Source organism: Euphorbia lathyris, chromosome 5 (genome assembly GCF_963576675.1).
Source record: "Euphorbia lathyris chromosome 5, ddEupLath1.1, whole genome shotgun sequence".
In the NCBI taxonomy this organism is placed as follows: domain Eukaryota; kingdom Viridiplantae; phylum Streptophyta; class Magnoliopsida; order Malpighiales; family Euphorbiaceae; genus Euphorbia; species Euphorbia lathyris.
The window spans coordinates 30,734,997-30,753,357 of NC_088914.1; the positions used below are offsets into that span (position 1 = coordinate 30,734,997).

General features: G+C 31.9%; 1 protein-coding gene and 1 long non-coding RNA gene across 4 annotated transcripts; one reads left to right on the forward strand and one right to left on the reverse strand.

Moving 5' to 3' along the window:
- Window positions 1-9,272: 9,272 nt before the first annotated feature.
- On the reverse strand, window positions 9,273-12,476 carry LOC136230878 (UV-B-induced protein At3g17800, chloroplastic-like). The gene is made up of 2 exons (XM_066020072.1): window positions 11,985-12,476; window positions 9,273-10,205 (listed from the first exon to the last, which is right to left on the reverse strand). The coding sequence occupies exons 1-2, from the start codon at window positions 12,359-12,361 to the stop codon at window positions 9,413-9,415; spliced, it is 1,170 nt and encodes a 389-aa protein (XP_065876144.1). The 5' UTR covers window positions 12,362-12,476; the 3' UTR covers window positions 9,273-9,412.
- A 1,274-nt stretch (window positions 12,477-13,750) lies between these two features.
- LOC136230628 (uncharacterized) lies at window positions 13,751-17,673 on the forward strand. Of its 3 annotated transcripts, XR_010689483.1 has the most exons (5): window positions 13,751-14,073; window positions 14,350-14,517; window positions 15,116-16,968; window positions 17,046-17,125; window positions 17,456-17,673. It is a non-coding gene; the product is annotated as an uncharacterized lncRNA (long non-coding RNA). The 3 variants fall into 3 exon arrangements; XR_010689482.1 differs by having other exon boundaries at window positions 13,751-14,111; window positions 14,350-16,968; XR_010689481.1 differs by having other exon boundaries at window positions 14,350-16,968.
- The last annotated feature ends 688 nt before the right edge of the window (window positions 17,674-18,361 follow it).

Here is an 18,361-nt window from a genome sequence, read left to right on the forward strand (position 1 = left end):
TCCAGAACTGTAAATAACTAAAACCTCTGGTGGTGTGTTTTTTTTACTTGTTCTTTATCTTATGGCATAAAAGAGTTGTTTTGCACCATTAGATCATCTGCAGTGGGTGTATCACTTTGGTAAAAGTGATACATTTAATTGTATTTTTAGATGGTAGGGTTTTGTATCATTGGAGGAGATAAGTTTTTTTGTATCAGAATTGTGATACAACAGGCGAAAAAAAGAAGATAAAATGCATATGTGGTCCACGTCTAATCCTGTAGATAAGATCACGCCTCAGCTGACGCGTGTATTACACGCACGCTTGAGGTGCGTCCAGCCACAAACGTGGACTATGACCCTTTATTTATTTATTTTTTTAAAATTTGAAAAAGCAGGCGGTGCGGTGGAATACATGTTTTTTAATTTTGTTAAAATTGGCTATGTATCCGTTCAACCCAATCAAATATTTCCTTTTAATTTGGTTTGAAATTATACAGGTTTTGAATTATAGAATATAGCCGTTTTCTATCCGTTTTATATCCGTTGCACATTTTTTTGAAAATTTCAATATAAATACCCAACCCATTATATTTTGCATATGATCCCAAATATTTACACAACCAAAAAAACACATCTAAATACTATATTTTGCATTTTTAGAGGAATGGATAAACGTCAAGGCAAGAAAAAATCCTCGGAGAAAAATCGATATTCTGATTCGCAACACCCTAATTTCCTCGTTTTTAAATCTTGTATTTTATTCCGTTTCGTATTATCGTGTTTTATTTCAATAAAAAAAATATCGTTTGTGATATATGTTATTTTTGCAATTAATTATATTTTTTAATTAACTATTTCGGTTCAAAATAATTATAGATATAATTGATATTTATTTTTTTTAACTAATTTATAGATTAATGGAATTATTTAGATTGAATGATGAAATAATTAGATTAATTGTTTGGTGGAAAAAAATAATAATTTATTTGAAATGTGTAAGAATTTTATGATAAATGAGTCTTACCTAAAAAGTGATACAAATGAGTGTAATGGAGAGATAGTTGAGTGTATTAGATTTTTTTGAAAAAAAATGGGTTTTTTTAGATATAATGCAAAGAAAGTTTATCACTCATTTGGGTGCTCTTAGGATGCTCTAATTTGTAACTGACACCATTATTTAATGGTCTCTCAAATAAGGGACCTGATTGACCATTTAAAAAGGCTAGTAACCAATTGATTTTCAATATATAATTTAGGGGCTAATTTAGACTTTTAAGCCATGATTTAACATTGCTAATCAAAATAAAAGATAAGGTGTAAAAGAAGAAAAAAAACTTCGTAACCTTTATAGTCATGGATAATTTTACTCTTATTATTTCGAATAGTATAATTTTATCTCTAATATTGTCAATCAGAAGCAATTTTACCTTTCAAGTTGAAAATTTTGGTCAATTTAAGTAATAAATCATCAACACGTCTTCTCGATCATGAATCTTATCATCTACATTTCACATGTACGTCATTTTATCACTCATTAGAAACAGTTCATAAATATATGATTAGGCGTGAAAAAAATAAGAAAAAATATATTACCTTTTATATGAGCTGGAGAAAAAAAAAATATTTCGCCAAATTTAATGGATTATTAAAACACAAATATATATGAAATGTTTTTTAGAACCAACTGATATACAGTTGGTGCAGAATAAGAAACAAAATGTTTGTGCTTTATAGTAATGTCTGAAATTGACTAAAACTTGCTAATGTTAGGGGTAAAATTGCTCTTGGCTGCTAACATTGGAGAAAAAATCGCATCGTTTTAGATGTTAAGGATAAAATTGCTTCTAACCGTAAACATTAGATGTATTTTTGTACTTTATCCCAAATAAAAATAAAAAACTTATTTTAAGAAATAAAAATGACCTAATATCAAAATAAAAAATGGTCTAATGCATCTTATCCGTGTATTTATTCGGAAAATTGAACTTCGTTCTATGTTTTAAAAATATTCTATTTACCTCTTCATATCTATTGACCTTTTAAATCCATGTTACACAGTTTGGATAAATTGGAGTAGATACCTTTTGAAGCATATTCGGAAGAATAATAGATCACTATAAGCAAATTCAGAATTTTGCTTAGCACCGGATTTACTATGGAGTCATGTTTTTTTATTTTTCAAAACCACAATTTTTGGAGTTTTCTCTTTTCAAACATTCACTTGTTGGATTAAAATTCACAATATGGGCTTTACATGTATAATATAGTAAATTATGGGATATCATATATTAGTATATATTAAATGATCTAATTTAGTTTATGGACCTAAGACATATATAATGGATATGAGCTTAAATATGTGTAGATACACTGTTGCAATATTCTAATTATATGCTAGGCAGAATAGTAATTGCAACAATTAGTTTTTCTCTATAAATATATGGTTTTGGTCTCTAAGCCATTATCATTCTAAATCTACAATTCTCATCAAGTGTAGATGTGTTACTTGTTTCAATCCGATGCGCTATGGACTCAGATACGCTTCTGCTTTAGATATTGATAGATTAACATGAGTTTATGATTGTGAATCTGATTCCAATCAGTGTTCCAATATCACTTTCTGTTTCTTAACCAAATAACAATGAAATAACTTTAAAACTAAAAAGTTGAAGAATTAAAGAAGTCTTCTATTTTAAGGTCATGAACCGCTAAATTGACAATCTCAATCTAAAATAAGCAAAATCTCATTACTCTTTTTGCAACAAAACCAACCACAAGTTAAAGAAACACAAGGGCTGTATTTGAAACTTACCCTTAATTTTATTTATAGTTTATTTTTCTGATTTGATATTCTAACCAATCAAAAAGATCATTTTGTAAAGTTTATTTAAAAACAGAATTGTGTGAGATAAAGTTAGTTTGTGACCTAAATTTTAGGAGAAAATATCTTTTTTGAAACTTGCTTTAATCCTTTACAAGAAGTGAGAAACTTTAGAATGGAGACACTTTTTTTGCAATTTTTTTTTAATTCATAAGTGTCTAAAATCTTTATTCTAGTCCTGATTTATCAAGATTTGATTAATAAAACTGATGAGAAATGTTCTTTATTTATATTTTTCTTCTTTAGTGTTTGAATGTTTTTTTGCAATTTTGAGATTTATTTGATTTTAATATCGGCATCATATTTTTATCAAATATATACTTCTATTTGGATCTTTAAATTCATTCATACTTATTCAATCCAATAATAAAGTAGAAAAATTGCATTCGATGAAATAAAATTGTTAGAATTATATTTGTGAAAATAATAAACAATCCAATTTGAGTATTATTGGATGGAAACTATGGCTTTTCTTATTCTAAATATATTTACAACTAAATTTTAAAAGTTAATTTAGGATTGATTCATAAACAAGATTTGTTTGTAGATTAATTCCTATCTAAGTTACAATTAAGAAAAAACAAAAGTATTACAACTTATTAATATTTATAACCATTTTTTCATCCGAAAAAATATTTATACCCATTTCATTTCAGACAAATTTGTATTTCTATTCAATAATCAATTAAATGGAATCAATGCTCAAGTAAATTTTGGCTATCATTTTCTTATTTCCATAAATTCCTATTTCATTTTCTTTATTTTAAATTGTTTTTTTTTGTTCGATTTATTTATTTTAAATTGTTGAATCGCTTGATTTCAAAACTCTCTATTTTATTTATTATTTTTCAAAAACGTAGATTAATCTACGTGGATCTTGACCCTACTTGCAATTTTTACAAATTTCAAAGTAGAAAATTATATTTGTTAAATTCGACACCTAAGTGTGACACCATGGTACTTATGGTCTTTGATGTTAGAAAAAAATTAGTAATATTGTTTAGGTCAGACGATATTTTGTCCAATCACTTTTCTCTGCTTAGTTATTTCATTTCGCTTTTTCTATAAATAACCCAGATCACCACTTTAATTTATCATTTTCACTTGAAAATTTTGCCAATTGGAAACATAACCTAGATTTTGTCTTGCCTGTCATTTTGAAATTTCTCTTTAATATCACTAACTATGATTGCCAGTTGGTAGCTCATAGATGTACATATTATCCTTGAACATGAAACCCTAGGTGGAGGACAATAAAGAAAAAGAGCGAGAAAGAGCAGAACTAGTTGGCTCCTTATAGTATGGTCAGCAGAAGGCAAGCCATTTCAAATAGCCGTCGAGCTAGTTGAACTAGTCAAAACACACATCACTAATGTTTAAAAGACAACATTGATGCTTTCGCCTGGTGTCCAGTAGATGTCACGGACATATCACTAGACGTCATGCCTCAACATCGATGAATCAGTATAAGGTGTTTATAAAAAAAAGAGAAAACATGGTCCAGAAAGGAAAAAATATTATCAGTGTCGAGGTCAAGAAGTTAATAGATTGTGGCCACCTCGAACCAGTAAAGTACCCCAAGTGGAGAGCTAATATGGTATTAGTCAAAAAGACCAACAGAAAGTGGAGGCTCTGAGTGGACTTCACTGACCTAAACAAAGTCTGTCCAAAAGATTCACAACCTCTGCCTCTTATTGATATGCTCATAACTTTACAATATGGTATGCAATATATTCCATGTTGATGCAGCCTAAGGCTATCATCATATACCCATGAACCCAAAGGATAAAGAAAAAACTAGCTTCATCACTCACAGAGGTACGTATTATTACAATATAATGCCCTTCGATCTAAAAAATGCAGGAGCAATGTATCAGTGGCTAGTGAATGAAATATTTAAAGACTTGATTGGGAATAAAGAAGAGGTATATGCCAATGACATAATCATAAAAAGTAAAACGAAGGAGGAACACTCCAAAGACCTCTAATTGGTCTTCTCCACATTAAAATCATACAACCTAAAGATCAATCCCGAAAAATGCACTTTCGGGGTAGATTCAGGAAAATTCTTGGGATTCATAATATCCCAAAGGGGAAACGAGACCAATCCTGACAAGATTCGGACGATAATCAAAATGGAGCCATCTCAAAAGCTAAATGATATCCAAAAACTGAACGGTATGATAAATGTTTTAGGAATGTTCCATTTCATGCTCATCCAAAAGATGTTTGCTATTCTATAAAAGCTTGAAGAGCGTAAAGGACTTCCAATGGACGACTGAATGTCAAAAGTCCTTTGAAGATTCCTAACCACACCCTTTACTAAAAGTGATGTTTCAATTGTAAAGCAATTATAGGGATGAAATATTTTTAAAAGTGGAATTGAAATTCTAATAATGTGGTAATAGATCTCACATCTCATAATTGTAAAGATATAAATACTCTAATGGAAGAGTTTTTAAAAGGAATGAAGAGTTTGACTCCTTTTATATATATTTCGAACGAGGAATGAATTGATAATAGTTGGTGGAGATGAAAGAAAAATTAATGGTAAAATTATTAAATTTTCCTCTATTTGATATTTTATTTTATTTTTAAAAAATAATATTAACAAATTTTAATGAATATAATATAAAATAAATATTACAATATTATATAACAAAAAGGATAATTTTACTGAGACGAAACCATATATTTCACAATGCTTTAATTTGGACCGTTGAAAATAAATTAAAGGTCAAAACAGATCTTAAAGTTGATAAATTTTGATAACCAATTAAAATACAATCAATTATAATATTTAAAATTTGTAAAATTTAGACTAATTTGACAATTTCAATATTAAATTGATATCTAAAAATCGATTTAATCCTGTCAAGTTAAAAGATTATTTTGACTTTTAATTCGCTAAAATAGAAATAGTAGGTTTCTTATCTTATATATTTCCTAATAATTTGTTCCACAACATTATCCTTTTTAAGTCTTATTTTACTAACCTCTTTAAACCATCCTTCTAGTCGGATCCTAAATCTCCACTAATCGAAAGGGTTTGTAATTGCTTAAACTAGTTGAAAGATTGCTTTCTAATAGACATAGTTAGAAAAGAAAATCACTATAAGGAATTTGGTAGAGAAAAAAAGAAAAAAAATTAATGAGTTTTAAGAACCAAACCTAACAATATATTACAAGAACAATTTTTAAAACAAACGATCGAAGAAAAGAAATCAAGCATTTTCTGTAACATATCCTAAAGCATCCTTATAATTATTCAACAAATCAACTACCAAAGTAGAAACCATATCATAAAACTCTTGACCAATCTCAGGTACATCTTTAAGCAATTCATCAAGTGAAGTTCTTGTATTCTCCACTAAACTCCCAATACCTGATCCTGTTACACTTACTGACCCCTTCACTGCTTCAATAAGAGCATCAAAACCACTTGATATTAAGCTACTTATACCTTCCAATATCATCTGCAATATTGTCTCCAAACATCCCTTTATAGCCTCTCCTATCCGCTGTAGTGCTCCGTGTGCCGCTTGTCCCGGCACCCGAAATGCTTGGATGAACAACACAAAAAGCTGTGCACATGTAGTGAAAATCAGGCGTGAAATCAGATTGGATAATGTGTTTATAGTGAAGAAGATTAACCTGAAAATAAATACTATCATCTCCTCCAAAACTTGTAGAACAGTACAAGGTATTATTAAGAGTTTAAGATTAGTTATATAGTTGGTCGGAAGAGTTGAATTTACATTAGATGATCTGTGTTTTACGTGTAGTGTCAGATGGGTACTTGTTGTCTTCACTCATCACACATCTTCTAAAAAATTCAAGACATGACTTTTTCTATTACATTATTCTAACTAATACTTTGTTAATTTTAATTAGATGGTCGCCAATTATTTTATTACATCTATTAAGGCTTGGACATGGACCTTGTTAATTATTTAATTAAAATATGAATGAGATATAGATGCCAAATTCAAGCTGGATTTTAAAAATAAATAAAACTTTCAAGTCTAAAATCAGTGGAGAGCATAAAATGACACAAAGTTTAAATATTTTGCAGGTTGCTTTTACAGAAAGCAATAAGTAAAGTAATCAGAAAAATATAAGTTGCTTCCAAGAGCAGGATTTCTTACCCTAACCAGGAGCTTGTGCGTCATCAAATAAAGATAGAAATATTTTCTAGACCTTGTTTGGCAAAGTGTGAGAACAGACAGGACAAATTTTTATCCAAGTTAAGTTTTGCTCTTCACTTAGAAACACCAACCAATGGCCTAACAGGAGTAAGTTTAGATATTTCCATGAATTTTCAGGCTACATGAACTCTATTCATCTTCAAAATTCCAGTTTCTCAAGGTTTTATTAGGTATAAATTTGTGAATCTTCTTTTTAGGGAAGCATAGATTTACCCACAGCTTATAAAATAATGCAATTTTATCCATAACATTGTCAAGCAAGATCAATTTTATCTCTAACTAATAGAAAATTTGAACGGATCGATTTGACGGTTATTGAATTGCCACATTTTCATCCAAACAAATTTATAGATAAGTTGAAACAGTTTCGTGTATTTTCTCAAGTTGTTCATAATTGTTTTAATAACATAGTGATATATCATAAGGATATAAATTGATCCACGCGGCGAATCAGTAAAGCTCGAGTTGTCACTCGGACACAAGATCCACGTGGCTTTATCACAAAGGATCAGTTATCTCCAACAACTTGATCACACATAATTGTAACCCGAGAGATCAATATTGGGATTTGAGAAAATAAGTGGGTTGGGTTTGAAGTCAGGCATAAGGGTTGGGTTTGAGAAAAGCCCAACTATACTCAAAATATCATTTTCTCAAATACATTATGTATTCTAAACGATGCACTTAAGTGTTGCTATAATAGTGTTGTTAAAACCATTTTTTTCTTTTTATTGTAGTGAATATTGGGCCAGCCAAGACCAACCCTTTCTGGATAATCACACTCAATCCTACCAATCACACACCTAGTAGGTTTGAGGAATACCAAATCCCGTCTAATGGATATACATACTTCTATCAACAGGTGATACATATCCTAATAAGCTCCAAGATCTATAACTACCTCAATCTATTCCAATCACACTATAAATAGAGTAAGACACCTCTAACCTACACTTTCATTCATTAAGCTTATATGTTCTAGCTTTGATTTATTGTCGTGCTCATCCTTATATCATCCCTAAAAGCTAAGGCATCAGAGCGAGTTAGTCGGACTCTGGTCCTTCCTTTGACCCTATTTATATTTTACCGCAGGCTTATTGAGGGACCTACATGATACAGCCACATCACATAGTAAATATTGGAGACATTTTTTTCTGATTAACTTATATGTGACAGATCTAAATATTAACATTTTGGCAGGTTGTTTGAAACTGCATTAGTAACAAAATAAATATTTTAGACATAATTAATACTTGAAAGGTCTAATGCGAGAATTAAATAATGAATCAAATAATAGTAAACTAGCTTGTTTAATTTTTTTGCAGGTAAGAGTAAAGTTGATATTGTTTGAAAACATTAGGGGTAAAATTACATCATTTCGTACATTGAAGGTAAATCTACACTTTACCAAAAATGATAGGGCAAATTTGGACATTATCCCATTATTTTTTATGCAAGATAAGATATAAATACGTTTAACGTTGATAGTCAAGAATAATTTTACGTCTAACGATGACAAGTTGAACCAATTTCAGATATTATTGCCAGTGTAATCTATAATAGAATTTAATAGAATTCAAAATCTAGTTAGGATTAGTTTATGGTAAATAAATAGTTACCATTATGCTTGAAATATATATAACATATATATATATACATATATATATATATAATTATATATATAAATAAACAATTATGCTTAATTAACTGAAATATAGATCAAAGTAATCTTAATGTTATTATGGTATCTGATATCATGGAAAATGACATCATGCCACCCATTTTAGACTTAAAGATCACGTGCAACGGAGTATGTCCAAAAGCGTCCTTAGAAGCTCGGCCTCCTTTGAGCAAAGGAACACTCAAGAAACACCAGAACTCCATCTGTAAAGGTTTCCTCCTAAGACAAAGATTCCTTACGGAACAAGACTCATCAGCCTATCAATGTTAATTATACTCTTTCTAACATTGAGGTAAAATTACAAGTATTTTTATTTTTATTTTTACCTTGTCATTTCCTTACACGTTAATTTTTAAATAAACTGCATGAAACTTCAAAGGAATCCATACAGCCCAAGTTAAATTACACTACAAATGATATTCTTGCTTGCACGTTTTAGAATTCAATCCCACAATACACTCAATGGTTCTTTGCATGAACCACAAGGAGATGCCTTTGCCTCAAAAACTGAAACAGAACATTTGGAGAAAACAGTTTTATAAACTTTATTATTTATGGCACAAATTTACATTTTTCAGCAAACTACTGAAATCTTTCTAAGGGCATATCATAAAACTCATATGTACATCACAAAGGTGAAACGCAACTGCCAATCCTTTCCTACTGGTTATCTTTAAGCTTAAAAACAGAGTTCACATACTCTTCTGTCTCCCAAAGGAAGGAACCAAAAGCAACTGCCTCCAAAATTAATCTCTTCAGGCTTGAAAATGATGTCAAAATAACCTCATCTTCCTCCGTTCCATCGCCAAAAAGTGCACCGCTATGCATCTCCATCAAATTTGCTGCCTCTCTGGATCTCAATTTAGCACATATCCGCAAGGCTGCAGCATCAAAATTCATCATGTAGCATTTCAAGTTTTCGTGTTTTGAGCTCGGCTTGCTTGACCCTCGACTTGATGGAATGGATTGAGTGTTGCTTATGTGACTGAAAAGGCGATCTGTTTGCCCATGAAGTAATGGTTCTGGAAATTGAAGGGAGGTCCGGCAACTTAGAGGAACATTCTGGTGGGATACAGATAGACACTGTTCCAGAAAAAGTCTGTTGGAGGCAGACTTCACAAAATAACCATACATGATTGAGTTTGCGTATAGTCGACCAATCTGAAGTCTTTGTATCTCAGTTGTTGCCCAGCTATCCGTGACACTAGAATTTGCTTTCAAGCCAATTACAGCAGCGACATGTTCTCTTACCATCTGTAAAATCTCAAGGCTATGAATTGACTCTAGCTCCCAGTCCTTTGAAGGCACTATCTCTAGTCTTCCATTGTAAATGCATCTTGAGAGCTTCGGAACCAAAGGGACTCTAATTTCAGAGAATTTGTACAACATGAGCATGTACATAACATCTTGAACTGCAATTTGGCAGTCATGTTCTTTCAGTTGAGCAATTCTCCTGGCAATCAGATATATCTTCTAATTAGTTACAGACTAAAGCATTTATGAAGTACATCAACGTAAAGAAGTTCAAATCCACAAATCATTGAATGGTTCGTATTTACTATATTGAACTAGATGAACTGGTGCACCTAGAGAATGATATCCTAGTTCATAATCAACTGATTGTCTACTACTCTACTTCTTCCACCTATTATAGTTCCTATTCTCAAAATAGGAAATCAAATCAACTTTCAAATGGACATAAGCTTTGACCACCTACTCAAGAATTAAGGATCAGTACCTTCTTTCAGAAACAATAAAACTGCACTTCTAATAGTGCACCTATGTTTAAAAAAATTTGCCCTTGCATCTTAAACTAAAACCCAGGGCAATAAGATATCATTATCCACATAATTGGCAAATTCTCTCTTTACCATACATTGTTAAGGCTTTTCTTCGAGGTCTAAAAGGAAGTTCATTAAAAACTCAAACCAACAATGAAGCACACTCTCTCAATTTAGAACTTCATCAAAGTTTTTCAACATGCTGCTAGAAATTTGTTTGGCTAAATTTAAACAGAGAAGAGTAACTAAAGTTTGAGATATTTGATATTTCCACACAAATTTTAAGGATTTATACAATGACCTTCCAGAAAATATATGTCATACTCTGTCCCATGAATCATTAATTTTTGTTTTTTTCAATTGAAGAGGTTGGAAGCCATTCTCAATGGGTACCGGGGCATCTTAACTAGGTCAGCACCCCCCAGAGCCGAAGATAGCAGGCCCATATATTATTAAAACCATGAATCATTAACTTCCTTCTCAATCATACAAGTCAACATATTGCAAACTCTAAACTTGCATCCCACTTTCAACATCATTTACAGATTATAAGAAAAATGCAGTGATGGCATCTTCATAGGAAACTATATGGATTAGCATAACTGCTACATGTTAATGTCCGTCTGCCACATTACATGGAAGAATAGAGGGGGAATCTGAAATATAAAAAGCTCAAAGGGATTATTGCATATCAATTATGCAGAAGTAATCCCTTGAATTAAATATATTGTTAGGTTTTATCCTATTATATCATAGATTCCTTAGCTTTCTTCCATTATATCCTATACATATACCTCAGACGATCATCACAATTTATTTCTTTGTCAAAAGTACGATTTTACTTTGCTAAAGTGTGCAATTGTGCTCTAAACGTTGTTTCTTAGTAGTAGAGTGAACCTAGTGTTTTAACAAAATTGGTATCAACCACGCATCCAAGATTAAATTTGAAGGTTTGAGCTTGGTTCAAAGTTGATCTAAAACTGAAACACATGTAGCTTCATTGCCAGTGTTGAGAAAGCCAAATACAGGAACATGTGAAAAACATCTGTTGGCAAATCAGGTATAAGATTTCGTGATGCTGAAGCTCAAATTCATGATTTACTTTAAGAAAGAATCAAGTATCCTATATAATTGAGCTTAAGGTTAAATCTAAATAATTCAGTAAAACCTTAACTTGCTTGCCTTCTTACCAGAAAATAACAAGTAGAGACCAAATAAAACTGAAACTTTTGATTGTCTTAATCTCTAGATCACCATATTAAAGGGAACTTCAATTCAAATAAGAACTGAAAGTGGCGTATCAACTTCAAACAAATACAAAAAACACAAAATATCAAAGTAATTATACTTCAACCTCATTTATTCATAGTCCAATTAAGAATTCTGGATTAGATGAGTATGACTCCAGTTCGATTAAATTAAAAACTTATTAAGAAAGCAAACTACCAAACCTGTGAAGGCAGGCTTCATCAGAGGCGGAGCTAAGAAACATGCGAGAAACGGCTCCGTTCCGATCATCAGCCAAAAGCTTTAATTCTTCAGCAACAAAAACCTGAAACAAGTTTCTCTGATTCTGAAAGACGCTATTGAGGAACTTGCCAACCGATGAACGCAGCTGAAGAGGCGTGTTGAAACCACTACTACTTCTGCTAGGCTCGCAGTGGCTGAAGCCCGCTCTGGCCAGAAGTAGAAGCGGGCGGCGTAGTCTCCGATCAGGGAACTTGAGAGCGAAAGGGGCCGCTAAATTAAAATCAAGATATTTTAATTTAGATGGTGATGAAAGATGGAGAGAAAGGATTGAGTGAGTGGCGGAGAGGCTATAGTCCATCAACAGAAATGGAGGTGTAAATGTGAAGTTGGATTTGAGTAGTCAATCAAGGGGAAAAGAAAGAGTAGTTATGGTGGTTTTTCTTAATCAGTGTGAAGGTTTTGGATAAGGTTAAGTACTGCCATTTTTTTGTTTCTATTTAAATCATTTTTGTTTTCCTTGTCCAATCCAAATTAGTATTCCATCCAATCAAATACTAACATTTCAAAAATTTAATTAAAAAAAAAAGATAAACTCAGTTTAAAAAGAAAATGAATTACAAGTATGTTATGAACACGTAGCAAATAGCACCGCCTAATTCCTAAGCCTCATTTAATTAGTTTTCCTAATAGAGATAAATTTATTAAAGAAATAATTAAAACATAAAAAAGAATACTGGGACTCTAACATATCCCCCTTCATGGCAATATATTCTTGTTGAGATTAATCATGTGGGAATCCAACTTGAGGAAAATAGATCAAAAAAAGAAACTAAATTTGATGTAAGAAAATTTAATTTATGAGAAAAAAATTAATATAGTTTAATTATTTAATTCAGAGAAATAAACTTTCATTCAGCGTAATCTTATTAAAAAAAAATTAGAATATCCTCAATCTTATTTGGGAGGGCACCATTTATTCAAATATTTGATAAGTTTAAATGTCAAATTCATCACTAAAATAATTATTACACAAAGACTCGAGAATTATTCCTAAATACAGAAGGAAAAAATTTCACGAAATATTATCTCTGAATTGGTTAATTAAGTTTATTTAAAAACGTGATAAATTAGATTAATAGTAATAAAATGACGAAATAGATAATATGTTTTGTTTAAACTATTACCTGATCATTATTAATGTTTGGTAAAATGTTAAAGTTAGTTAAATTTGTTAGCTTAATTTTAGGATTGATTACAAAACTAGCCAAATTGAAAGAGTCATTTATATATGGGACAATTATAAAACTAGCACCTTTTAAGGTGTTAGTTTTCTTTTCTAACTCATTTTGAAAAACTCACCAAAACTAACACATTTCATTAACTAATTTCAACCCTTGCCTTTGTCTCTAACACTCCGCTCCCCGCTTTCTAACATTCGAACTTCCATCTCTCTAACCTAACACTCCGCTATCCCTCTCTCTAACTTTCCGGCGATTCATTGCCCGATCCTGTACATTTCATCCGGTGAATCTCTCACTACAAGAAAATAAAGAGTTAATGACTGATTTTAACTACTGAATTAAATTCAGTCCGTATTTAACTACTAATGTTAGTAGTTAATAAAGATGTTGGTGGCAAAAACTGGGCCCCAAATTAAAGACTATTTTCTAGACTTGCAGACTACTCCTTATGTCGTTAAATAAAAAAAGCAAATTAAAAAAAGCAAATAAAAAGAAGAAGTATTACTTCTCTCCATTATTACAGCTGTCATCTCGTTTGGGGATTCTCACTTTATCTTTTCTAGTTCGTTCTCTTTCTTTTTGTTCTTGTTCGTTTTCTTTTTACATTTTTGTTATTTCTTCCTTCTTCGGCCATCTATCCTTACACCATTTCCTCCTTGTTCATCCATTTCTTATTAATTCCCGTCCTTTTTTTTTGTGTAATTTCGCAATGGAGATCAACAGAGAAATAGAACGACGAGGCTTAAAGGGTTGATATCCACGCAAGGAGAAGCTACCGACGAGGCTTAAGGGGTTGATATTTTGCAATGGAGATTTCCGATGACAGAAGGTGAGGCATCTACACCACTACTCTTCGATTCAGACATGGTATTAGTTTTTCCTTTTATTTTGTGTTTTAGATCTGGTAAACATTTAGGTTTACATGGCTTAGTTAACATTTAGGGTTTAGGGTTTTCAGAGTAAGTATTATTTTCATCTTATTATTTGGGTGTTTTTTGGTCTTAGATGTTCTTTCCCTCTCCTCTTTCAATTTCTGATATTTTTCTTTGTTCTTATAGATTGTGTTCTTTTTCCTTTTTTTTTTTATTATTGATTGTGTTGTTAGGCCTCTCGAATCTAAAGCAGTTCAGAGTATGATTACAAAAGACTTCTCAAACAACACTTGAAGCATCTTTAGGGAATCGATTCCAGATCTGCATTTGCCGCTTTGAATTTCGATCTGGCTCAAGCTGTTGAATTTGTGAAATGGAGCCTTTGGTGTTGAGGTGATTAGGTAATTCATTTCTAAATTTGAAGTGTTATTCTCATTCTTTTGATTATTTATATTTCAATTTGCACAAGTTAATACCACTGTTCTTGGTTTATGCAAGTAAAGACATTTAGCTTCTATGACAACTTTCCTTCCTTTTTTACACAGCAATCTTAAGATTCTTCTTTTACTTTGGTTTCCATGTTAATGGCACTATGTTTAAGTGATAAATGAATCCTTTGAATGGTAGCTTCAATCAGGTAATCTATGTGTTCTTTTGCCAGTCCTGACCTTATAACTGAAACTCAATTGGTTGCATTTGACATTCTTGAATCTTGTATAAATGCTTGCTGTGATTTGTACGAGCTTTCTTTCTCTGATTGCATATGTTTTTCTTTTCTATTTGCACCTGATTGGGATATACTGAAACTGGTTCTATTGTTTCTTATTTGAGGTCCTCAGAATGTTCATACCACTAATTTCTTCTGCAGTATTTGGAAATAATAGAGTGTGCCTTCTACTATTGAAACCTAGATTACCATAATAGGTTTGAATTTATCATTTAATATCTTTGTTCACTTGAATATTATATTTATGTCATTTCATTAATGTTTCCATACAGATCATGTTAGTGTGAGTTTTGCTAGGAGAGGTGGGCCTAGAGGCCAGAATGTGAATAAAGGTTTGTTCCATTACGACTTCATCATTCGGTTAGGACCTCTCTCTCTCTCAGGACTTGTACTATCAGGGAGAGGATTATGCAAACGGTTGTTTTGTTCCTCTCTTATATCGTGCTAACACCCTTAATGCTAGGTTTTGAACTTATCATAGTTGCCAAGCGTCTTGCCCTACTGGACTCAAATGTAGGCCAGAGATCTGACTTAGAAAAAGAAACTAAACACGACCCATTCTGCCTAGCCGGATGGTGAGAGAGGACCCGTAAAGGGATGTTTCATAGCCCCTGTTTTTGACTTAGCTAGACGACAGAGTCCCGCTTGTCTTTTTAAGTTTTTATCAAATTATCATCATCTAGATGCAATGATGTGTGCTTTTTGAGTGACCCTGTAAGGCAACTCGACTGGCGGAGGAGAAACAATGGGACTTGGATGTGGTCAATCTGGAATAACCAGTTGACCGAGTGGAGGCTTTCCGCGAACTGAGTTGGAAGTCAGATGAGTTGGCGCGACGGTTAAGGCAGCTAGTTAAAAAAGAGCTATTTAATCTCCCCACTCTTTGTTTTCACTTTTTAGAAAGAAAAATTGTTATTACAGAATACTCAGCTCTGATATTGATATATTGTTACATTGATAATTAGAGAGATGATTCATGAATGTACTCATTTGGGAATTATCTTTTCTTAGAAAGACTCAGCTCTAATATTTGACAATTAACAGATTTGATGTTGTGACAGCTCTGGTTTTTCATGATGTTGTGTAACTATGTTCATTTACTTTCAAAACACATGGATCTGTATATCATTGTTATAGTTATTTCATTTATGTTAAGCATGACTTGATATTGTTCTTTGTGTTGTGCCCAACGACTAACTTTCAAAAGCCCATAGATATAAGTATGGGAATCCAATTCCATGATTCTTGTAAATCTTGAGTTGGCAAGTGGTGCTTACAAGCTTTTTCCAGAAGGTGCCACTGTTTGACTTTGCTAAAATATGGCTTCTTGTTTTACATTTCCTTTTGTAGTAGACTATATTGACAGAACTTCATATTGAAGGTCCCTAAACTGTCAAAACAGGGCATAAACAAACAATTTAGTGCTTAACAGATCTTGCTAGACCTATTTTCTAGGTTCATTTGGTTAAAACTACATTTTTTTTATTATTCAAGTGTTTTGAAATTTGCTTTTATAAGTAATTATTTAAGCATCTTAAGTCATACCTTATGTGATATATGTACTAACTGTATGTTGCGTTTCCATCTTAGTGATCATTAGCTTTGTCTTTTGTTAATGCTAATGTGTTATGTGTTCTGGTATCACTAAGTTTATGCTACTTTATAGATAAACTATAAAAACCTTAATGTAAAAAATACATTTTGAGAATGAATAATTTTCTTTAACTGAATTAAATATAAGTAATTTATGAAACAACGATATGGTTTCTGGTATTTGGTAATCCAGTTCCAGTGGGTAATATGAAAAAACCCGTAAAGAGGAATCAAATGGCATTGCGTGTTGACTTTTTCAATGTTGAATAAAAGGTCAATTTTGGTATTACGCCAAGTCTTAATTTTCCTAACGTAGGTTGCTTCCCCGTTGTGACACACAAAATCCCATTCAAATCTCCATTTGTTGATTATTCACTATAAATACCATACCATACCATTTCTTCAAACCCAACATTCATTTGATTTTCTTCTGTCTACTTACAAAAATGGTGCTATAAAAAATTGCTTCACAATCTGATGTCTCTATTCATTCCACATTTGCCTCTCGCTACGTACGAGAATCACTCCCAAGGTATAGTTTCTTTCTGTCCTGTTCTGTTCTGTTCTGTTCTGTTGTTGAATATTCTAATTGGTATGTGGTTGGTTCAGGTATAGGATGCTAGAGAACTCGATACCAAAGGAGGCAGCTTTTCAGATCATAAACGATGAGCTTATGCTAGATGGGAAAGGTATAAATTCACTGCAGACATTTTTCATTTTTAACTGGCTAAGAGGTTAACATCAAATGTGACTACTGCCTAAGGGTATTAATCACTTGAGACATTTAATTAAAATGTTTTAGTGCATTGAATGGATTGATAGAAAGTAGTGTCTCATGTTTAATGATCAAATATAAGTTTCTTTTTTATATGATGTTGATGCCTGTAGTTAGCAACAATCTTTGAATCTTATGATACTTTATAGAACATGTATAGTTTCAGGACAGGAACAAAATAGACAACTCACATACATATAATTTATTGTTAATAATTCTCGAATTCTGTTTTTGTTTTCATCAGGCCCTCTTTTGAACAAATTTGCAGTTCCTGTCTCACTCGGGCCTTGTTACGAAACTTGAAAAATCTAAACTGGCATGCATATGGATGTAGATTACAGTGTTGACCTTACTAACATGTTTTGTAGATTACAATGGAATTGAATGTTAATTTCAATATTCTAGTCATTAATCATTACGTATGTATGTTTTAGTTATTATTTTACTGCAAGTGAACTCTCTTCGATCCAAATTTAATTTTCTATTTTTTCCAAAATATTATTTTAAAATAAAACAGATTCAGTTTAGCGACGGAAACTTAGTCGCAATTAATTAAATTCCGTCGGTAAAACCAGAATTGGGAATATTTGCAGAGCACGGTTAGCAACTATATTTTGTGGGTTAAAGACTACAAATTTAGTCCGTAATTTAGCGACGAAATTTTGCGACTGAGTAGCATTGGTCGCAAAGTTTACGACTAAATCGTAAAAATAGTCATTAACGAGTTACCAACCAGCGAGTTACTGACTGAATAAATTCCGTCGTTAACTCATGAAATTCAGTAAGTAACTACATTTAGGGACTGAATTGGGACTGAATTTTCGGTCCCTAACTAGTGTTTTTCTTGTAGTGTCTGTTACTCCGAGTGGACATGGCGAGAACACAAAGCTCAGACAACGAATCGAATTCAGAAGGAAGGACGAAAAAGAAGGTAAATAACTTGACTTTACATCATCAGCTAACATATACCATGAAACTAAAATAAGAGAGATATCGACAATTAGGTCTAGATATCGATGTTCTATCGACAATTAGGTCATCCATATATATGTTCTATCGACAATTAGGTCGTCGATATCTATGTTCTATCGACAAATAAACGTTCCATCAACAATTAGACTGTCTACATCTATGTATTATCTACAATTAG